Here is a 23,630-nt window from a genome sequence, read left to right on the forward strand (position 1 = left end):
CAGCGAATCTATGCCTTACATTGTATTCCAAGTTAGCCATTAGTTTACTACATGATACTGGTGTCTTGAAGAAGACATTTGAAAGAATCGCACTGGGGTCTCGTGTATATAAAGGATAGGAAAGTATCAGAGAATTTTTCTTAAACGGCCTACATTAGGCTACTGACAAAAAGAAAAAGCCATATTTACACAACATCTGTCAGTATTGTAGACGTTTCATATTTGATTTGAGTACATTTTAGATTTCACTTGACCTTTTTGCTTATATATATATATATATATATATATATATATATATATATATATATATATATATATATATATATATATATATAAATAAGCAAAAATATATATATCTTTTTTTACGCAGTTTTGTTTTAACGGGAGAATAGCTGGACACTAACGTAAAGGCTTCCCAGTCCACAACAGATATGCCATACTGAGGGAACAGTATGTTTCCCTACCTTAAGGCGGAGACAAATCATCATCTCTCGTAGCGCGTACATACAGCATACCATAGAGGTCCTGGAACATTATAGCAGCTTATTCTAGTGGTGTAGGATGCATTATTTTTTCCACCTCTTACTTACCTTTTATAGACATTTGGTTCTCCGAAAGTCAGATAACTTCTCCCTGTCTTACTGTATTTCTGGGACCCTGTGCTTTTTTGTGGGATTTTGAGACAAAGCTTCTTTAGGTGAATAGAAGGGCTAATTTACCCTGCATCTGGCAACCAAACACACTATAAACCATCAAAAAGTGGAACAACTCTGCTATCTCCTCAGGGACATCAATTGTGATCTAAATTTAAGCAACACACATTCTGCCACAAAGAATGACCTGTCCTTAATTTATGACAAGTAACTGTGTTTATGTCAATGATGCCCTAATAAAATAAGACAGTAGTTGTCATACTCAATCAGCTTATGGATTTGCTGTCAAATACCTCAGAAAACAAATTACCACTATAATTGAACCATTTCCTTTTACATTTAGAAAAGTATGATTATTTATTTCAACTGGGGAATGTTTCATACATGATTAAATTATAATATTAAATTATATTATACTTTTAAAATAATGATTGCCATACTATTATATATTATAACATATATGCTATATGTTTGACACAGAATAAGCTACAATTATTATAGTTATTACCACTGTTTTTATTATTGTTATTACCATTATTATTATTATTAACATGACTTAATTATCATTCTCTTTCAGTGCCTTGAATGTCAGTTGAGTGGAGCATGTTCGTCCAAGTCAGAAGCCCCTTGCCCAGGGGGACTCATGGGACAACGGCATTAAGGCCATTAGCTATTAGCATGGATATCTGATGAGCACTGAGGGCTTTGTGCTGACCACCTCCTCCATGGAAACTGGGGGTATGAAGAGAGGAGTGGGAGGGAGGGGTGAGAGCCGAGTGCTTTTCCCTGTTCCTGCACTTGCGGCCAGGGGGAGTAAAGCAACCCCACTCCCCCCTCTACTCACCCCACTCCACCCCCGAGCCCTCACACCACACACACCTACTCTGTTGAAATAAACATTTACACTTTGGCTGAAGAGCTGCACCGAGAGCTCCTTTTTAATAATGTAATTAACAGCCTTGGATGAAGGCGGAGGAGACAGATGCTTACCTATCCGCCAATGGAACTGAAGATTAGAGCTGTGATCTCATTCCCACCACTTGTTTAGAGTCTGTCAGGAAGAGGAATGTCAACATTAGATATGATGAAATACAAAAAAGGAAAGACGTGGAAGGATGGACAGAGAGGACCCTGCCCTACTCTAAAGTGTCAGTTGCTTCATGTTCCATTTTGTTTAATCATAGCTGGTGGGGAAAAGATTCCCCTTTCCCTTTATTTTTCCCACATTCTAACCAAAGGCATTGCCTTCATTGTTCTCTATTTTACTATATGTCTTGCAAACAACTACATTTTGAAACGACGAGAGAAATTTGAGCACTGCCCGTGCTTTCTGCTGCTGTTCCTCTGAGCTTTCAAACAGCCGACAGACTGTGAAGAATAAATAATAAAAAACTATTGATTATTTTGATGACTGCAAGATTCAATTAGGTATTAATTTTGCCCTCCAGTGGACCTATCAAGTGACTCAAAGGAGAAGAGGTGGGAGGTGCGGGTGGGCCCAAATGGATGCAAAGAGCGAGTAAGGCCAGGCTCAGACAGAGGGGAAAATGTGTTTACCTCACCGGGCAGAGAGGTGCATTGATGCGCAGAGTCCCATATTTAAGTGCTCCACAAATGAAGCCCTGATGACAAGAGACATTGTTACCAGGAATATGAGTATTGACCAGCCGACTCGCCTTTCGATGACATCTTAAACTATTTCTATTGATTAACATTTTCATAGATTATCATGTGTCATATCAAAGCCCCTCGATTCCCCTGATGAGCGCATTAAAAAGGACCCTCTGGACAGGAACACATCGACCACCATGGCAAGAGTGAAGGTAGTGGGGGACTGGCGCATGGGCAAGGTTGACCCCCCTCTCCCTCTTTCACTCGGGCCATACATGCTGGTCACCTGTCACCATCTCCAACCCATTTAGACTGAATGTTCTCAACCATAATTAAGGCAGAGTGAGAGGGACAGAGAGTTTTACCCCTCTCTGTTCCTGTTGTTCATTGTGTGTCTCAGAGCAGGAGGGAGGTGTAACAGTCTGAGGAGACACGAGGGAGAGGAGACACAGGAGAGGCAGAGAGGGAGGAGAGAGAGTGGAGGTGACATCTGCTTGTCTTGGGAGGCAACCTTAGGCTTGATCCCGCAGTGGTTATTCAGATGCACCAAGATCAAGGAAAATGTTTCTGGTTTTGTAGCAAGCATCGTGCACTAGCTGGTCTCTGCTCTGTGGCCGCGAGCATGTTTTAATTGGTTTCTGTCAGGTTTTTTGGACATTCAGAAGACAATTTTTACAATATTTTTTGGGCCATTCATTCACTGGAGCTTCATTTAGGTATGTATGCTTTTTGTTGGTTTATTTATGATATTTTTCATTTGGTGCACTTTTACGTAGTTGCACATCGGTAATTAGCAACATTACTTCATGACATTACATTATACATTACTTTGTTAGTAATTAACTGACAGTCATTCTAATTCCCTCCAGCTTACGGTGGTTTTTGTTTTTGTGAGACATTAGAATTACATTTTTGGGAGGACCAATGATATGCCTCGATCTATTCCTGCTCTTGATTGGAAGAGGACTTAATCGTTTGCTGGTGTTGCCTCTGAATAATGATGCCAACGTTGACTTCTTGCTCTTAATTAAAATATCATGCAGGCTTTACTTTTGAGAAATGAATTAACTGTCGACGTAGATTTGTAGCAGTAGATAGAGTATGTCAATATTTCTGTAGCAATTTAATGTGTAGGTACAGTATGCGTGTACAGGATGTGTGTAATGCTGAAGTTGTGACACATATGTTCTGTGGGTATTAATGAGCCTTCAGAGGTGTGAAGAACCTTGAAGGCTGCAGGGTATAATGGCAAAGCCAAACAATCCGTAACCGCTCTTCACCAGGCAGGTTGCAGCCACCAATACCAGCAGGAGCAGCACCAGTCTCAGATAAAAGAGAGACCGCTGGAGAGAGAGGTAGGGGGAGGGAGGGAGAGAGTGGTTAGTGAGTGATAGAGGGGAGACACAGGGGTAGAGAGAAGGGGAGTGAAGGGGAGTAGACAGAGAACAAGCCGGTGTAGAGTAGTGTGTGAGAGGCGGCGAGGCAAATCTAACCACGTTCTGTTGTATTCCCCACCTGGACTCTCCAGCTCCCTCCAGGATCCGATGATTACAGGGCAGTTGAGCAAGCCGCTGCTCTCCCTGCGCAGCGAGATGAGCGCGGCAGAACTCCGGGCAGAGGACAAAGCGGCCACCCCAGACAGCAAGCTCAATGACGAGCCCCTGCTCCTGTCCTCCGAGGCCACGGGCAGAGAGGACACTCCCAACAAGCTCTATGGTGAGTCCATTGACAGGACAGTTCTCGGTCTCTCCTCTCCTTTCTGAGACTTGTCATGGTATGATTGACCAGGGAAATGCTCGTCTCTATGTGTTTTGGAAAGGGTGTCTGAGACCAGGTGCTACTGGAGCAGGTTCTAGAAGAGTGTGATAGACCAAACTAAGTTGAAGTGCAATGATTCAGGGGTGGATGAGGTGGATGCAATAAGGTTGGTTGCCTGAGTTAGAGTATGCAGATGTTGAAGATAAGTTCTTTAGGTGAGCTTTCAGATGACATGGTGTTTTACACGTTCATTATGTCTATGACTCATTTCACTGGAAATATCAATCAAGTCATGTCCTATAAACTGTTTGGTGTCTTGTTATGAGTCTTCTGTTAATTGATTCATTGATTTCCTTATAGGCTACATCTTGAGAAGTTTAGTTGTGGTAATTTTCAAATAGATTGTCGTGAGAGTCGCAATCAGTTGAATACTCAAAATGTCACACTAGAGTTGTTCATGTAATCACGTTTCATAATGTGCCTTTAGGCCTACACATTTAGAAATGAGTGTTTGTATAGTTCACATTGATTAGATTGGTAGGAAAGTGACCCTTCCTTTCAGAAACATCTTGGAATATCTTGGAATGTGGCATTATGTATTTTGTAGCAGGTGTGAAAGTGAAATGTGTGAATGTTGTGACAAAATATGCTAAATAAGAGAGAATTTTAGGCTATTTTGTATCAGAAATGTGTGTGCGTTCTCAACTTAAAAATACCTATATATTGAACAGTGGTCAGGATCTCTGGCTTTGGTGTTGGCTTTGTTTTGTGACATTTCCTTACGCTGGATTTTATCTGCAATGGTGGGTCATCACAATTTATCATTTTTCAAGCAACTAACACATTTTTTTTGTGGGTTAATTGCAAATACCAGTATGAAGATTAATTGATATTTATAAAAATGATATATGGTAAACACATTTAAATTACTCATGACATTAGCAATTTAGAAATATAAATGAAAAATGGAATTACATATCCTTACCACAAGTAGACCAACATAAGAGATACTAATTAGAAATGCATATTTTTTTTTCTTTTTTCTCTCAATTAACTCCATGTCCAGGTTCAATTACAGTTGTGATCAAGTTAATCAATATGCTTTTGATGAACCTAATTTACTTATACAGACAGTCTAATTTAATCCTAGGTCATAAGGATGAATCGCTATGTCTAATGAGATTAAAACAATTGTTTTGTATAATGAAACTATAAAAGTCATTGCACGATGTCTAATATAGACTACTGTAACATGGAGATTCAGTCTCAATGTAAAGGTTAAACACTACCTCATTTCAATTTGTTTGGATTTTGGATTGATCCTTTAGGATGGAAGTATAAGCGTTACATTTATAGTCAATGCTGTCGCAAAATAATCCGAATAAATTCAGTCACTCACTAATCCTTATTTACACCAAAGTTTAAAAAAATTGTACCATCAAAATAAGGTTGATAAAAAAACAATGCAGCGATTGGAACATTGTGATATGTAATATGCATCTAGATATGAATTTATGCTTTTCAAATGGCACCATATAGGCAAAATTTGGTTTCAGGCATTTCAATTAGATTTTTTGTGTAATGAAATGCATTAATAGAACAATTACTGTATGTCATGGATGGTCTAAAGTGTACTTTTTGTGTTATCCTGATGATAGTGCTTTGGATGTATAACTATCTCTGAGAAAACAATATGTAATGCAGTTACAGCGTGTGCCCTTGGCGTGAGTAGATACTGGATGGGATATGATGTGGTCTATTTAAGACATTTTACACAGAGAATTTCATCAAAGGCTATTTCAGGGTACAGTAATTTTACACTTAGTACACATCTGAACATGCTAGTAAGGTTATGAGTCAGTACTCAGCATTGAGAATGTAATACGTCTATTTCTGAAGATGCCCATGGACATCATTGTAAAAGATTATTTCGCACTCACTAAAATTCCATGAACCCCCTTCAAATTACAATAAAGGTATGCTTGTCCGGAGAGGCTTTTCGAAAAGTAAGTGAATTGTGTCTTCTAGATATTATTGAAACAAACTACAACAGTACTACTAATACTTCATTAAATTGGTAGTAAAATATATTTTCATATTAACATAATTCATTATAAACATAATAATGATAGTAATATAATAAAATTAAAAGCATATTTGCTCTGTAACCTAAACATCTCATGAAAAAGCAGTGCCAAAAGAAACAATACCAAAACACTACACAGTGACTGACGTGAAGAGTGCAGGATTGTGAGTAACTGCAGTCACCATATGTAGGGCTCTATAAAATCATTTTTTTCCTGATTCCGTTTTTTCCCAAATTCTGTTTCCTCAGTTTAGTTTTGTCAGGTTTCCACTTTCCACTGTTTTTCAGGGGGGTTTTTTCACTCAAAAAACCCCACAGATGTTCTAAATCTACAACAATGCTTAAACCACATCAGTATCCAACTTTTGAGGTCTTGGAAATTTTGGGGGGGATGTAGTCACCCTTTAATTCCTAGCAAGAGGCTAGCAACAGGATGTTGCTTAGCAGTGTTTTTGTAGCGCACAAGTGATAGTAGAGTTTACAAAACAAATACCCACTGGATTGATGCAAATAATCATTATAGAATTCTGCCAGGTAATCATAGGCTACTTTGTAGTTATCCTTTTTGGGAAAGCCTTTTGATCTAGCAGAAGACTTTTCATTAGCATCATCGCTACACAAAGTGGTAGATGCGCGCCCTGCACATACACAGACGGAGAATTCTCATTGCCTCTTCAGAAAGTTGCAGGAAATACGAATCACTGATGCATTCTGTTCATGTCTTATAAAAAACTTAGGCTAATTAATACATTTTCTATACATTTAGTTGATTCCCTATTAAGTTCAATCAATTGTTTTATATTGTTGAATTCCGTTGTAATGGCTGGATTCCGTGATTCTGTCAGAGAACGTGTACGGGCCCAACATATGGCCCAACATATGGTATAGTTGTATTCACACCCATTGACTTTTTCCACGTTTTGTTGTTACAGCCTGAATTTAAAATGGATTAAATTGAGATTTGTGTCACTAGCCTACACACAATACCCCATAATGTCAAGATGCAATTATGTTTTCACACATTTTTAGTAATTCCTTTTTTAAAATCAATCTGAAATGTCTTAAGTCAATAAGTATTCAACCCCTTTGCTATGGCAAGCCTAAATATACTGATCAAAAATATAAACGCAACATGCAACAATTTCAAAGATGTATAATTCATATAAGGAAATCAGTCAATTTAAATAAATTCATTGGGCCTTAATCTATGGATTTCACATGAGTGTGGATCAGAAAACCAGTCAGTATCTGGTGTGACCACCATTTGCCTCATGCAGCGCGACACATCGCCTTTGCATAGAGTTGATCAGGCTGTTGATTGTGGCCTGTGGAATGTTTTCCCACTTCTCTTCAATGGTTGTGCAAAGTTGCTGGATATTGGCGGGAACTGTAACACGCTGTCGTACACATCGATCCAGAGCGTCCCAGAAATGCTCAATTGGTGACATGTCTGGTGAGTATGTAGGCCATGGAAGAACTAGGACATTTTCAGCTTCCAGGAATTGTATACAGATCCTTGCGACATGGGCTATGCATTATCAGGCTGACACATGACGTAATGGCGGCGGAAGAATGGCACGGCAATGGGCCTCAGGATCTCATCACATAACTCTGTGCATTCAAATTGACATCGATAACATCTAATTGTGTTCCCCACCATCACCATGGAGCACTCTGTTCACAGATTTGACATCAGCAAACCGCTCGCCCACACAACACCATACACGTGGTCTGTGGTTGTGAGGCCGGTTGGACGTACTGCCAAATTCTCTAAAACGACGTTTGAGGTGGCTTATGGTAGAGAAATTAACATTAAATTCTCTGGCAACAGATCTGGTGGACATTCCTGCAGTCAGCATGCCAATTGCACATTCCTTCAAAACTTGAAACATCTGTGGCATTGTGTTGTGTGACAAAACTGCACATTTTAGAGAGACCTTTTATTATCCCGAGCACAAGGTGCACCTGTGTAAGGATCATGCTGTTTAAACAGCTTCTTGATATGCCACACCTCTCAGGTGGATGGATTATCTTGGCAAAGGAGAAATGCTCTCTAACAGGGATGTAAACAAATTTGTCCACAAAATTGGAGAGAAATAAGCTTTTTGTGCATATGGAACATTTCTGGGATCTTGTATTTCAGCTCATGAAACATGGGACCAAAACTTTACATGTAGTGTTTATATTTTTGTTCCGTGTAAGTTCAGGAGTAAATATTTGCATAATTAGTTACATGGACTCACTCTGTGTGCTATAATACTATTTAACATGATTTCTTAATGACTACCTCACGCCACCCATACAATTATCTGTAAGGTCCCTCAGTCGAGGAGTGAATTTCAAACACGAAGACCAGGGAGGTTTTCCAATGCCTCGCAAAGAAGGACACCTATTGGTAGATGGGTAAAAATGTAAAAAAGCAGACACTGAATATCCCTTTGAGCATGGTGAAATTGGATGGTGTATTAATACACCCTGACACTACAAAGATACAGGTGTACTCAGTTGCCAGAGAGTAAGGAAACCTCTCAGGGATTTCACCATGAGGCCAATAGTGACTTTAAAACAGTTTTAATTTAATGGCTGTGATAGGAGAAAACTGAGGATGGACCAACAGCGTTGTAATTACTCTACAACACTAACCTAAATGACAGAGTGAAAGGAAGGAAGCCTGGACAGATTTTTTTTTTCTCCAGAACATGCATCCTGTTTGCAATAAGGCACTAAAGAAAAACTGCAAAAAATGTGGCAAAGAAATTAACTTTATGTCCTGAATACAAAGCGTTATGTTTGGGGAAAATCCAACACAACACATCACTGAGTACCACTCTTAAATGTTAAAAGCATGGTGATGGCTGCATCATGTTATGGGTATGCCTTTCATCAGCAAGGACTAGGGAGTTAAAAAAACAAAACAAAAAAAATGAATAAAGCTAAGCACAGGCAAAATCCTAGAGGAAAACCTGCTTCTGTCTGCTTTTCAACAGACACTGGAAGACAAATTCACCTTTCAGCAGGACAATAACCTAAAACATAAGGCCAAATATACACTGGAGTTGCTTGCCAAGATGACATTGAATGTTCCTGAGTGGCCTAGTTACAGTTTTGACTTAAATCAGCTTGAAAATCTAGGGCAGGACTTGAAAATGGCTGTTTAGCAATGATCAGAGCTTGAATAATTTAAAAAAGAAAAATGTGCAAATATTGTACAATCCAGGTGTGCAAAGCTCTTACAGACTTGCCCATGAACACAGCTGTAATTGCTGCCAAAGGCGATTCTAACATGTATCCACTCAAGGGTGTGAATACTTATGTAAATGAGATATTTCTGTGTTTCATTTTCAATACATTTGCTAAAATTTCTACCAATGTTTTCACTTTGTCATTATCGGGTATTGTGTGTAGATGGGTGAGAAAATATGGCTAATATATTATGGTTAAGGGCTGTTCTTATGCACGATGCAACGCATTGTACATGGATACAGCCATGGCATATTGGCAATATACCACAAATACCCAAGGTGCCTTATTGATTTCATAAACTGGTTACCAACATAATTAGAGCAGTAAAAATACATGTATTGTCATACCCATGGTATACTGATTTCAGCCAATCAGCATTCAGGGCTTGAACCGTTTATAATAATTGCCATTATTGTTACTTAATTTATGTGTGCTAGGCCTGCCTCATGCCAAAAACAGAAATATATCATGTTGGCTTTCTATACACACTATATAATCAGGGTTAATTTAATTTTGGATTCATTCTAATGCTCAAGCACATTAAACCACTTACATGCACGCATCAATCAGTACAGACCCATTGCTGCTGGCATCCTTTAACACCATTGGTGCCCAAGAGGAGCAATGCTCTTAGTCTACCTGTTATCTCACAATAAGAGTAAAAAAACATGGTAGTGCTACATTGGACATGGAAAGACGAGAGAAAGGCATTGGTATTTGTTTTGTCATGAATAATACATCAAAAACAGCTATCCCATTATGATGAAGCATACAATAACAAGGTACTTCTGGGTATGTGTGGTCTATGAGTGTGAGTGTGCGTGTGCGTGTATTTGTCTGTCTGTTTATTGTCTGTGCGTGTATTTGTCTGTGCTTGTATTTGTCTGTGAGTGTATTTGTCCGTGCGTGTATTTGTCCGTGGGTGTATTTGTCCGTGGGTGTATTTGTCCGTGGGTGTATTTGTCCGTGCATGTATTTGTCCATGCGTGTATTTGTCTGTGAGTGTATTTGTCTTGGAGTGTATTTGTCTGAGCGTGTATTTGTCTATGCGTGTATTTTTTTCTCTGTGTGTGTATTTGTTTCTCTGCTTCGTGTATATGTCTGTGTGCATGTTTTGGGATCAGACAAGGGGACGATAGTGTGCAGTCTGGCAGTGGTGTGTGTGAGTGTATTTGTCTGTTTTTGTGTGTCTGTACAGTTCGCATGTGTTTTGAGACTAGACAAGGAAGTGGCATAAGGTGAAGATAGTGTGCTGTTTGGCAGTGTTGTGCTCCATTGTTACATACTGCTGAGAAATATTTTGGGAGAGAGTTCTCCAAACAACCTCCCAAGTCCTGATCAGTGTATAGCCCCAGCTGTCAGTCAAATTAATTTTTCAGGATATCCCAGGGCTAGACTCTGCAAAACAAAGACTAGTGTACCAGGTAACTAATTCATCTCAACAGTGTTACAATTCTCTGCAATAAGCATCAAGTGTTCTTTCAGTTCACTTCCAGACTCATGATTACATGTGAAGCCCGCTGGTCCATGTTTGTCTGTACCTCTCGCTCTGTCTCCCCCCCCCACATTGGCGAACTGGCAGCCCGGCCCGCGGAACAATCCCCCCTCCCCCCAAGTTACTCAGTTAGCCCATGTCAGCTAACATTTTTTAGATTGGTAAGTTAGTTTAGCGGCCATCAAAACTTGTAGTAATCATGGTCGAATTACCAACTGGGGGGCCCCCATTGATTTTGTTCGTCACTCTCACTCAGATATCATATTAAAAACTTCAAACATTTGGCAGAATGAGTTGAATTGCATGAAGTTAGTTATACAATTACAAAATCTTCTCTACTCTCCATGGCAAAATGTGTAGAATTGCAGGAAATTAACTGTAAAGCTTAAAAATGTTTTCTCCGCTGCCAAGTGGGTGCCCCATAACAACATGTCGCTTCGGGCCCCCAAAAGGCTAGGGCCGGCTCTGACTGCATGTGTGGGTATGGATGTGGGTACACAAACCCGCACCAATAGCTCATGATGAGTTCAGATTTTTTGTGTCCCCCACCCCCATCAAAGTAACCCATCCATGCAATACCTTTCTAAAACGGCAGTCTTTATTTTTATAATACCGTATTCCACATAACTCTGTTGTCATTTTATATTTCATGTCAATTCACCTGCTGTCACCTTTATTGTGAATTCAGTGGTGTGTTTTGGTGGAGGTTGTCTCAATATGTGGTTGGCCCGAGCTGCCCTGGTGTTTCTTGTGATGCTGATGGAGGGATGGCATGGCTCGGCCCGTAGGCAGTGCCGGGGGGGGGGGGGGGCGGCTCTGTGCAGGCTGGCACGACTCGCTTGCTCTGAGACTAGGCACAGCTTTGAGACAGTCAGGATATGTGGTGCAGTCAGATGGAGAAGAGACAAATGAGAGAGAGAGAGAGACAGAGAGAGAGCTCAACTCCTCTCACAAAGCAGCACAGCTCCCCTGCATGCAGGTCACAGGGCATTGTGGATGACAGGAGGATGGTTTCTCACAACAAGGGAACAGTCTAATGTTATGCCAAGGTTGTATATGCATCTATGTACACACACACACGTTTGTTTATGCATGTTTAGCCTATGTTACAGTATTATTGTTAGCCTTAGATGTGGGTGTAGGGCAGTGCTACCTCGGTGCAGATATTTGAGTAGAGTGTGAGGTCTGGATACTCTCCATGTTCTTTTATCAGTGTCCTTGAGTCTCCTTTGCCGTAGACGACAGATGCATGTACAGTAGGCCTATTCTAGGTACGGTATGGATATGCGTCTCTTTGGGGTGGCTTACTTTTATAAATGTGCAGATTTGTTAATGAGATTGTAATTTCTGAATCAGAAAGACAATGAATAGTCTTCAAGTCACGGTACCTGCTGTTTAAAATGGTTGATAATGTGTGTGAATCTCCAATGCTCCAGCGATTCCCTATAAAAATGTATTGTTGTGTCATTTTTGTGTCCAAGTAGAGAACATTTGGGATGTTTAGAGAAATCCTGACTCTTGATAATCTCAGTTACATTTTTACCCCAACTCATTATCCAAGAAAATTATAGTAATTATTTCAATCTATGATTGTCCATGTATCTCCACACCACCCTCGGGATTGAGTACGTATGTATTAAATTCAGCTCTTTGAACAAACCCCTTCTGCATAACGGTAATTGAGCTAGTCATATGAGCCAGTTCAGATACTCTAGGTTTTATTTGGTTAAGAAGTCCCTGGTATTAGACAAACTACACAATATTATTTGCTGTTGACGGACTTAAGAACTTCCTACCCATTTCTCGAGGCGACTCTTCACAGTGTTCGCTGAATTGCCAGTTTCAATGAATAGAACAGCAAAGGGAAGTTTATTATTTTTGTGTGTCATTTTCATCAGTATGTTGGTGGATGGTGACAATGTACTCAATGTACACATAATAGAGGTGTTTGTCAGAAAATGCACGGTACAGGTTCACACCATCAATCTGAAAATATCCATGCAGTGGTCAACATACACATGTACTTGGCTGTATGGTTGAAAGTGTCTATATTCAGCTGGGATGCGAGCAGCTATAGAGAGTGAATGTTCAGAATTCACCAAGCATAATTTGTTAAGCGCTAACTTTGTTGAGGCAGCAGAGGGAAATAACCGAAAGAGTATGAGAATGATATTCAGTGACTATTCAGTGACTATTTCTGTGTCAACACAGTAAGAGAGTTCAGGTTCAGTTAGGTTATTTGTGAGGAATTGCTTTGTATAGAGTAGAGTGTTGCTTTTGGATTTAGTAGGATTTTTTTAACAGTTAAGTGGATACGTACTGAAGTTTGATTTCTGCAGGGAAAAAGTGTTGATTGAAGTGAAGGTGTCAACTTTTTTGGGGTTCTCGAATTTGGTTGATTGTTGTGTGTAGGGTTGCAAAGGGAGTATACGTTACTGGAAACTTTTACCAGTAAACTACCGGAATTTTGGTATCTTTCAAGGATTTTATATCTATCAGGAGTCATCTAGTGGCCCTTTTGGGTACTTCAGATTATCACAGGTGTCTGTAATTATCTCTGGCCCTCGCTCTGGCCTTATCACATGTAACATGACAATGTAAAACATTATTCTAAATATAAACCATTAACTTAGTCGATTCAATTGGGGTTTAATAGGAGGGTTAAAGCATTTAATATACCTTATCTTTTTTAGACTACTTTTTTTTACTATTGTCAATATGTATTTGTTGTCAATGTTTTGGCGTCAAACTGGTGGGAATTGTGAAAAAAAGTCAATAGTTGGACGAGTTGCAGAGGTAATTGAAAATAATGCCAATGTAGATATTTTTTCTCTCTTCATAAATTAGGCTATTTTCTCTTGTGCCATATGGTCAATCTATTAGAAACTCATGGATAATATGGACACAGATATAAAACATTTATACTATATATTATAATTTTTTTAAAGTTATTCAAATATAAATTGCTAAAGTTACAATAGATTGCCATAGATTTTCTGTTAATTACCAAATTATTGAAGATTCTGGTAACTTTGGTACATGACCAGTAGAATTGCAACCCTAGTTGTGAGTGCCCAGGCAGTTGTATAAAAGGAAACACTGGTAGACAATGTAATTAGTAATGTTTGTTTGTAATGAGTAATGAGTAATGTTTGTCTACCACACCCAGCCATGCTCGTTTCACTGGTGAAATGGTTTCTCTCGTTTTTAAAGCAAATTTCTCATGGTTGTGCAAATAGTCTTCCACTCCAGCTATCAAAAGCCACGAGGCACCACAAACATCCTGAAAAGTGGATGTTAGGTGGGAAAGCTCGTCCCCAGCATGAGGACGAGATGGCGGGGCTGTGTACAGATTCTGTCTTCCGCTCTCAAGCAAATCTCTCCCTTTCAAACATCAACAGACAAGATAATAAGACACTCAGAGCACAATTCGGTATTATATTCCGCAACCAAAGGCTCCTCTTGTCAGTTTGCATTTACTCTCCCTAGGATGTGACGCTTCTATCATCATGCCATCAAAAACAGCCTGGCTAGAACGACAAGACCACTCATTTCATACACTTACTGTCTACATGAAATGGCCTGCACTTATACCGATTCTGCCAAAATGGAGGAACATTTTCAGAAAGGTCACCTACAGACTAAAAAGAGGAGAGAAAAAATCATCTTCTATCGATTTATGCGATTGGGGGTCATTCCGAAGAAAAAGTCTAGAAAGACTTACATGTCTTTATTTGTTGTATTTTGTAAGATCAGTTACTCATTCATTTCGATAAGATAAGATATTTATGACTAAATGTGGGCTTTTTTGCAATCCGGTAGCAACTGTACAGTACCTCACTAAAATCACTTAAATTAATTGGATTACTGAAGTGATAGTAGTCCTTAATACCAGTATAAAAAATATGGTTATCACTAGGAAGAACCTGTTCACTTTTATTAGGATCAGCATGTATTTAATTTCATACCAACATTCTCTACAACTATCTCCTACTTCCTCCTTATCCCCTTGTTCCCTTCAACTTGCCTTTCCCTCCTCTGCATACACAGAGACACGCTGCTGGAGGCAGCCCTCCATACTTACAATTTTTCTGTAATCAGCTTAGTGAGCAGGGTGAGTGAGTGGAGCTGTTTGGCTGCTTGCTAATGCAAAGAGGCCTGTAATGTTCTGATGTGCTGAGGTTAAGTAATAAAGTGGTAGAGACAGTGTGTAAATGGGACTGGCTCAGTAACAGTAAATAAGACTAAGAATAAAGAAGGCCGAGAGAGGGGGAGGACTAGAAGTCTTTCTCCCCAGGAGGTGGATCTCATTATGAGGATTTCAGATGTCTGCGCCGCAAACTTAAAAAGCGGCTTAATGCATGCCCTATAAAGCAGGTGTAATACATTCTCTAATGCGCCCAGAGCGGCCGTGTGCTATCCTTGCCATCGTCACCATCACAGCTCAGATAGCATCGAGGAACAAGGAGGAGCTGTTTCTGAGCTGGACAAGCAGAGGTCATCTGTTTTACAAATAGAATCCCCAGTCATGTAGATTACATTCTCGGTGACACTGAGCACGTCAAAGTGACTGACATTATAATCCGTCCAATATATTGTGCATATACTGTAGAAATGAATTGTTAACCTTATTGTGAAGTAAATGACATTGGGGGCACATTTGCCAGTGGTAGAGGACATTTAATGAATATTAAAATGCACTTTATTCCCGCTCTCGGTATGCTCAGTCTTTTTGAGATGAAAATAATAATTTTCAAAGAAAAATGTATTTCATAGTCTCCATAAACAAGATCAATCAGCTCTTCATGTTGGACTAACAAAGAAACGTCGCAACTCCTTGGCGTTGACACGGTCGGTGTTGTTGGGATGTAATTGAAGCTGGGGAAGGGGTCACGTTTTCAGGAATGGAAATTACAATGTTGTCATTCACTTGTGTGGCGTGAACCAGAGATGTATCCATCCTACAGTCCGTGTGTCGTTCACAACCCTTTATTATTTATAGCTCTCCCTCTTTGAGCAATGACCAGTACTAATGCACAACCTTCTGTCCTTCTGGCAGATTCGCTTCCTTTGAAACAAAAGATTGAGGGAAGAGAAAAGGGTGTGTGGAAATCCAGGCTATCGAGAAGTTATTAGTTTCCCCCCCCCCCTTCACATCTGAGGATGTGGAATAACATTGTGACGCTTCTTTTCTTGGGGAATGGAGTTACGGGCTTGAAAGCAATAGTCTATCCTGTACATTCCCCTCCCTCCGCAGCGTGACGGCACTATGAGGATGTTGTGTGCTGCTGGGGAAATTCTGTTAGAGAGAATCGAGGGCCGGTTCTCGGTTCTGAACCCCCTCCCCCCGGAAGTGGGACATAGAGGCAGCATTAGTGTTAGTGTTGGGTAGCCTTAGGGCCCGGAGGTGATGTGTCAAGTGTGACATGTGGGTGTCTAGTAACCCCCCGCACCGGCCCCTGTCCCTGTCCCTGTCCCGGCCCTGTCTCCACCCAGAGACGCCACTGGCTGCTTCTTAATTGTCCTGCCACTGCTCTCGCTTGGCCAGATGCAACGCAGGTTGACGGGCGGCCGCTCTTTGGACGCAGTGCATTCACCGTACATACTATGTGCTATCTATGTTCGGCCTATAGTAATTCTAGGATTGTGAATATTTCACATAGCTATAACTGTTTCTTTCCTTGATACTGTTGAAATGAATAGCATAAAATCATTAGTCACTTATTTGCCCTTTTGAACATGAAGCCGTGCTATTCCACACATTTCCTTTGTTTGAGACGGAGGTAAAGGAAGATAAATTACAACCAGCGCTGTGAAGAAAACACGTTGAATGGAGATGCAGACAGAGGGCCATGGCTGAAAAGAGACCCTCGTGCAGGACAGGGATGAAGGGGGCACCAGATCAGGCGGAATCCTATTTACCACAAATATAATAAGTCATTTAAAAAGAGTTGCCCATCAATAGAGAGGGAGGCACCTCAGTATTCTCCTCATCTCCTAACAGGCTTAGAGCCCTCTCAGGCAGGCCCTGATTTCACCATCCACGCTGCGCCGATGGACATAAAAGGATGAGGAATAATTTGGGATTGTTATTTGTCTCTTTCAACCCTGAGGTAATCAGGTTGACATTGCTAGGGGAATGAGGAGAAGAGGCCGCAACAGATGTGCTCATGTGCAAAGTGTTCTACTCCCCTGAGAGCTTGCCTGCACAAATGCCCTCTCCCTTTCTCTCTAACTCTCCCCCTCTTCCTCCTCTCCACCCCCCATCCGTCTCTCTCTCTCTTCATCACACCCTCTCTTTCTTGACCTTTGAGATTAACATTCCCCCTTCTCTCCAATTTACCTCATCCTGTCCCTCTTGTGCTCTCCAGCCTCCTCAGCCCCTGGTCCCCTTCACTGCAGAGGGAGAGGCAGGTACGAGCAGGCCTAGAGCACTTCCCTGTCTCAGAGAGCCTGTTGGAGGGAAAGAGGAGAGAGGATAACTACGGGAGGATGCTACTTCCCTGTTATCAGATACATTGACATACTGACAATGACCATTAGCTACCATTGAGCAGCAACAGTGGAGTCTACACTTCAAAAACGTAGTTTTACCCTGTAAAACTGGGAAGACAGAGACATTAGTCAGTCTCTATACCTCTATCTCTCTCTCTTACTCTCTCTCTGTCACTCTCTCCCTGTCTCTTTCTCCCCCCCATGTTTTCCAATGTGGTACTGTAATTACTCCAGTAGTGGCTGAGGAATTGCTGTGGTGAAAAAACAATCCACGCTTCCCTGTGCTTTGCTTTGAGAACCGACCCCTTAACTAAATAAGTCCACTTATTGGTGGAATAATTAATGAATAAGATATTTTTGCCTGTAAACTCTGGCACCCATTGCAGCTCTCCTTGCAACTCCAGCAAATCAAACTTCAATGTAAAGGGCCCAGAGAGACTGGCACGGTCCCTGACCACCAAGCCCCTACGCTGGGTCCTTAATTAAGGAAATGACAGCTCTCCAGCGGGCTATAATGTAGCTAATGGTATTACAGGCTGCCAACCACTCAACAGTCAGTCTCTGGTGTGTTCCGACTCCAAAAACGCTATTGACCTGTAACCAGCCAGCCTCTCCTCTCACTCAGGGTCTCTAAACAGCGTATTACTTTCCTGCTCATCCTCAGGGAGCCTAACAAAGAGGACCCGGGGTTATTGGCAGCACATTATACTCAGGGTTATTGTTGAAGGCTTTAGTGTGCTCAATGAAAGACAGAACAATGATATGAAAAACACTTTGTAAGTCTGGAGTCTAACACAAGGTGCTTCCACATAGGGATACAGGTAGAACATTCTTGAACAGGTAATGTTCTGCCACTCAGATTTAACTATAGCCTACTGTAGTGCACTATAAAGTACTGTATATGCTCTGTCCCTTCTCTTATGCATCTCATTTTGAAGTATTATATAGTGTGAGTAGGAACTGAGGAATCGGACATTTTCTCTCTCCCTCGTTCTCCTCCTCTCTCTCTCTCTCTCTCTCTCTCTCTCTCTCTCTCTCTCTCTCTCTCTCTCTCTCTCTCTCTCTCTCTCTCTCTCTTGTGTGTGAATACTTGTCTGTGTGCCAATCCTATAAAAGCTATGCCATGTCAGCCATTTCAGCAGCATTAGTGAAATCAATGGCCAAACAATCCAGCACAATTGGTCTGGTATTGACAGAATTAAACCTTGTGTATGATGTGACTTGTCATTTTCTGGGCCCCAGTATGATGCCCTGATCCTCATCATCAGTGAATCTCTATTGATTGGTGCAGCCTGAGCGGTCACCCTCATTTGTTTAGCACTAAACAATGACAAGGAACAACAACACATATTTCCATAACAAATAGAAACTGTATGATAAGAATGTATTTTCTTTTGAATGTAGATTTTGTGTGGATATTTAATAGTAGAAAATAGATATGAATAATACATACAGGAAAACCAAAATGTTGAGAGGAGAAGTTGAGTCATTGCTGTCATGAATATACTACATTTCATGTGAGACCAGCTACATAGAGAAATAACATGCACTCAGCCCAGCTCTTTAAAAAGAGCCTTTACTTAAAGGTTGGTTGGGGGGTTGATGGCCTGGTTGATTTTGAAAAGCTTGAATCGTTACCACAGCTCTCTCTCCCACATTTGACAACTTATATAATGAATCGCCACTAAAACAGCTTCATTGTTAACGTTTCTTTTATGGACAAAACTAGATTCAGAAATGCACTGGGGCAAAAGCTAACTTGGGACACAAAGCCTTCAATAAGACCCATTTCATTGAGATGGTCAATGGGTAAACAGTTGCTGCATTAGAGTAGGTGGCATACTGATTGCTTTATGAAATGCCGGCTTATTGTTTTGTGCTATGGTGTCCTCGGTGCAGCACTCTGTACTGAGGAGAGCGACGGTTGATTGGCAAATAAATGCAGCTCTTTGCACCCCATACGAAGCCTTCTGCCTTTTGAAAGTGTCTCTCCAGTCGCCACTTAGGTGATCAATGCAAGATAATTTATGTAGTGTCCAATATTGGGAATATGTCCGCATCATAAGCCACCTCAGAGCCCCACCAACACTGAAATAGGAATCATTCTTGTTGTAAAGTGTAGAACAGATGACAGGTAGTTAGACTAAAGTGGGAGATAGTTTTGGGTTAAGTTAAAAACAGCACAAATAAGTTACAAAATTGTATTTTACATTAACAAGCAATAAGCTCCTACGGTCAAGGCAAATTCTATGTGACAGAGAGAGGTTAGCTATTCAAAATAATATAGTGAACACATTCATCCTTTCAGTACTAGATTTTTGTGCACACAATAGTTAAGGAAGTACTTTAGTCTATGTATGAAATCGTCAGTCTAAATTTTGTCTATGTATAACATTTTCATCAAACATTCTTTTCAGCAAACATTTTATCATTCCATGTGCCAGTATTGCTATTGTCAGTCCAGTGTTACTGTCCAAAAAGGAATCCACTTAAGAAACCTTCACGTTATATAAACTGGTTAAAATAACTTCAAAGAACCTAGTAATAAAAGGGAATTGAAGATGGCCTCCCTGGATATTTCTCCTGTCAGCTTTTTAATTTTGTTAAAGAAATCACACCCAACACCTTAGGGAAAGATGCATGTGCATTTATTTATTATCGATTCCTTTCCCAGAGCTAAACGTGTTAACGTCACAGATATTTGCAGGGGGATCAAGCTTTCTCTTAACATCCCACTAAGTTATTGTGAGATGACGCAATGAAAGGCATACAGCAGTTATTTAATAAGCCATAGCCCCCTGCGCTGCTTATCAAATGGAATATATTATTCACCGCACCAACTGCATTTATGAGCCATACGTTCATTACTTATTGATGGTTTTGTCATGCATTCTGTAAACTCTGAATCGCTCATCAATAATAGAGCAGAGTGATCCCTCTGATTAGGGGTGGGTGCCAGAGTCAAGCCGTTGTTATTTCATCTCTGATATTGAGATGGAATGGATATCTGCTAATTAGACGAACCGCTGCTGCCTTTGTTCAATCCTATTGTCAAGGTTGTCGTTCTCTGATATGACATTTGATGATACACAGGCTTGTAGGCCTTGTTGTCTAAATGAATTAGCGGCTAGTTATGCCATTGAATAATGTCTAATATGTTCATGAATATGAATGAGATCCTCAGTTGACTCGTGAATTCCGCTTTTCATTGTATGAAGAAACTTGTCTTCAAAGACATAACATTTAGTGGGTAGTAATGGGTGAATTGATGCCATGAAGAATAGCTGTGAGAAATAGAGACACCCTTAACCAGGCTCATCATCATGCACTTATTTGAACCTCTTTTGAATGTTTGCCCCGGAGTTAGGATGAGATGAGGGTTCCGCTGTTCAAAGCCATAGTGTCTTCCAATAGTCTTCTCTGCAAAGATTAAAGACATTAGGTTGGGTTCTGTTTGACTTATAATGGGTGAAATTGGTAAGAGACTGTACCGTCTAATGTTAAGTGACTGCAGGGTTGACAAGCTTGGGTTTATGTGAACCAATACCTAGATGCAGGCCCAGTGAGCCAGAGGTAGAAACCAGCTCGAAATGCGGACTTGTCCCCAGGGCAATTAAATCAAGCCTGAAATGCTTAAGGTTTATTTGATGGGTCATGCCATTCACCAATTATTTGGATTTTATGTATAGATAAGATGATGTTGTATGGCGGAGTGGAGTTTTGGATGTAATGTGCACATTTGTACAGTCCCAGTCCAACACATCCAACCGGCAACGAGATCTTGACAGCAAAGCCTTCAATAATACAAAGACTATGGTCTGAATGGAACTCTCAAACCCAGTGTGTGCGTTTTCCCATCTATGTCTAGTTAAGTTCAGAATTCATGAACAAAAGGCTTTTTTAAACCATTCTTTTTTACTGTGTGTCTGTCAAATGTTCTTGGTCTTTCTAATATTAGTGTTTTGAAGTTTGTTATTCAATTTTGAAGGTCAAGCTATGATTTTTCTTCAATAGTCCTCTTGTAAATTGCCCAAATTGAAAAGAGATACACAAGTGTATTCATTTTCATTGGCTTTCTCTGGAACTCTCCCACTCACATTCCTACTTTCCTTGATTTGTGTACTTCTTTTACAAACTTGAATTAAAGTTTTTGAGGGAAGTGAGTTAGAATGTGTTGTGGTACAATGCATTGAATTAGTTGTGTAGTAGCCTACCATTTGAAGTATGACTGCATTTAGAGAAAGATCAATTTTACGAGACCTTTGTATTGATTACTTCTATTTACTTGTGATATTTGAGGTTTACGTTCTTTGGTCAATGAACTTGACTTATGTAAAGCATGGACGTTATAAAAGTTATACAAGCCCATGAGGTACGAAAGCAAATAGTTTATCATTGAACTATCTGATTGAAGATACTTTTTCAAAGTTGAATGTCTAATCTGCAGTATACAAGATAAAATAGCTAAGCAGAAGGGATCTATAAAGAATGTACTATAGTGCACTTTTCTAGTAACATGTTATCACACAAAACCTTTGGCATTAGCCACCCACAAACTGAGCATGAGCTGTTGAGAGATGCTGAGAGAGTCAAACCCACCGGGCAAAAACTGGTTGACTCAACATTGTTTCCATGTCATTTCAACAAAACAATTTCATATCTTTTCACCCAACTTTTAACCTAAATCTAATGACATGGTGAAATATTTTGTTGATTTCATGTTGAATTCACATTCGTTGAGAACTCAACCAAATGTAAATCAAAACTAGACGTTGAACTGACGTCTATGCCCAGTGGGAATGGTCAGTATCTGTGGCTCAAATAGTACCCTACGGGCCCTCGTCAAAAGTAGCGCACTACGTAGGGAATAGGGTACCTTCACCACCCACCCACCCTGAGTGGCTTTGTTTTCTCTCCAGCCATCACATCACACAGCAGGCCAGGCTTATTATCATGTCTATGTCTGATGTGTGCCTCCGTACTCCGCTGTGGCTTCGTTGCATACAGGTCTAATGGTGTCTCATAGCCGCAAGGCTGCTTGTGGTACAAGGGGGAGGAGGGGGGTAAGATGGGTGATGATACTCAGCGATGTAAATGGATGAATAATGCGGAGCCGGGCCCCACAGTTTATGCAGCGCCGTGGCCATCCATCCCTCATCCCTCAGCTGTAATCGGGGCGTCATGGGAGCGCCATCTCCCCGTCAATGAGCCTCTCAGCTGACGGGTCATTTATTCAGGGCTGATTGTAAACGGCGGCAATACGTTTATTGATAAAACACTTAAACACAAAATCCTCTCCCCTTCGTACTTGAGGCTGTGTGATCACAGCTGGCTATGTCTGTGTGTGCATGCGTGTTTGTGCATGTTTTACGATTGTTTTGATGTTACAGGGGATTCAAATCTCCCTCTCCCTCCCCCTCTCTCCCCATCTCTCTTTCTCTCCCCCAGGAGCCCATGATGGCTCTGTCCAGTCTGATGCCAGCAGCAGCCCATCAGAACAGTGTCATCTGGGTCAATCTCACCCAGCCTACCCGGTAGGACCACAGGTGAGTGTCTCTCCATGTCACCTCCTGACCTGCGCCTAAACACACACGCCCAGCACCACACACACAATCACACCAGGTACACAACAAAACATGAAAATGATCTGAGAAGGATTTCAAATCTTCTACAAAGGTAATCAGTCGACATGTGACCTTAATGAATATATACCGTTTTTGAATAAATGGTGAGTTGTTTACATTTCCTCTGCCCCCTTCAACGCCAACACAAGCACAGTCTGCCCCCAGGCAGCCCAATAAATAGCTCAATACGACAGTCAGCTTATGTGATTGGATTTATTGGCCTGGTGGCTCAGCCCTGTTTAATGAATATCTATCTCATTAGTGCTGTCTCACTGTCACCTCCCTGAACCCAGTAGTGTGAACAGCTATCCAGCCAGGCAGACATAGGGCTTCCCTCCCTCCCTTCCACTAACGAGGCCACTCTCTCAGCACTCAGTGGTTACGTGCTAAATTACACCCTATTCCCTGTATAGCGGAGTACTTTTGTCCTGAGCCCTATGGGCCCTGGTCAAAAGTAGTGCTCTATAAAGGAAATAGGGTGCTATTTGGGACACATCACTCAGTGTTACTCAATAAGGGCTCCACTACTGAATCAATCCTCATCAGGGTAAACAAAAGAGGATACGTGAGAGTCTAATTCACTGAGTTCCCTGCTGAATTACCTCACTCAGCTCAGCAGAATCAAACACAGAGAACCAGACTGATTAAAGCCACTCTGATAATGA

At 40.8% G+C, this 23,630-nt stretch overlaps 1 protein-coding gene across 1 annotated transcript in view; it reads left to right on the forward strand.

Moving 5' to 3' along the window:
* Window positions 1-1,498: 1,498 nt before the first annotated feature.
* LOC115154672 (POU domain, class 6, transcription factor 2-like) overlaps window positions 1,499-23,630 on the forward strand; it is a 125,149-nt gene continuing 103,017 nt past the window's right edge. Inside the window, exons 1-3 of the mRNA XM_029701147.1 lie at window positions 1,499-2,980; window positions 3,793-3,980; window positions 22,790-22,887. Coding sequence (XP_029557007.1) covers window positions 3,809-3,980; window positions 22,790-22,887 — 270 coding nt within the window. The 5' untranslated portion in view covers window positions 1,499-2,980; window positions 3,793-3,808. The remainder of the gene's footprint in view (window positions 2,981-3,792; window positions 3,981-22,789; window positions 22,888-23,630) is intronic.

Source organism: Salmo trutta, chromosome 2 (genome assembly GCF_901001165.1).
Source record: "Salmo trutta chromosome 2, fSalTru1.1, whole genome shotgun sequence".
NCBI classification, from domain to species: Eukaryota; Metazoa; Chordata; class Actinopteri; order Salmoniformes; family Salmonidae; genus Salmo; species Salmo trutta.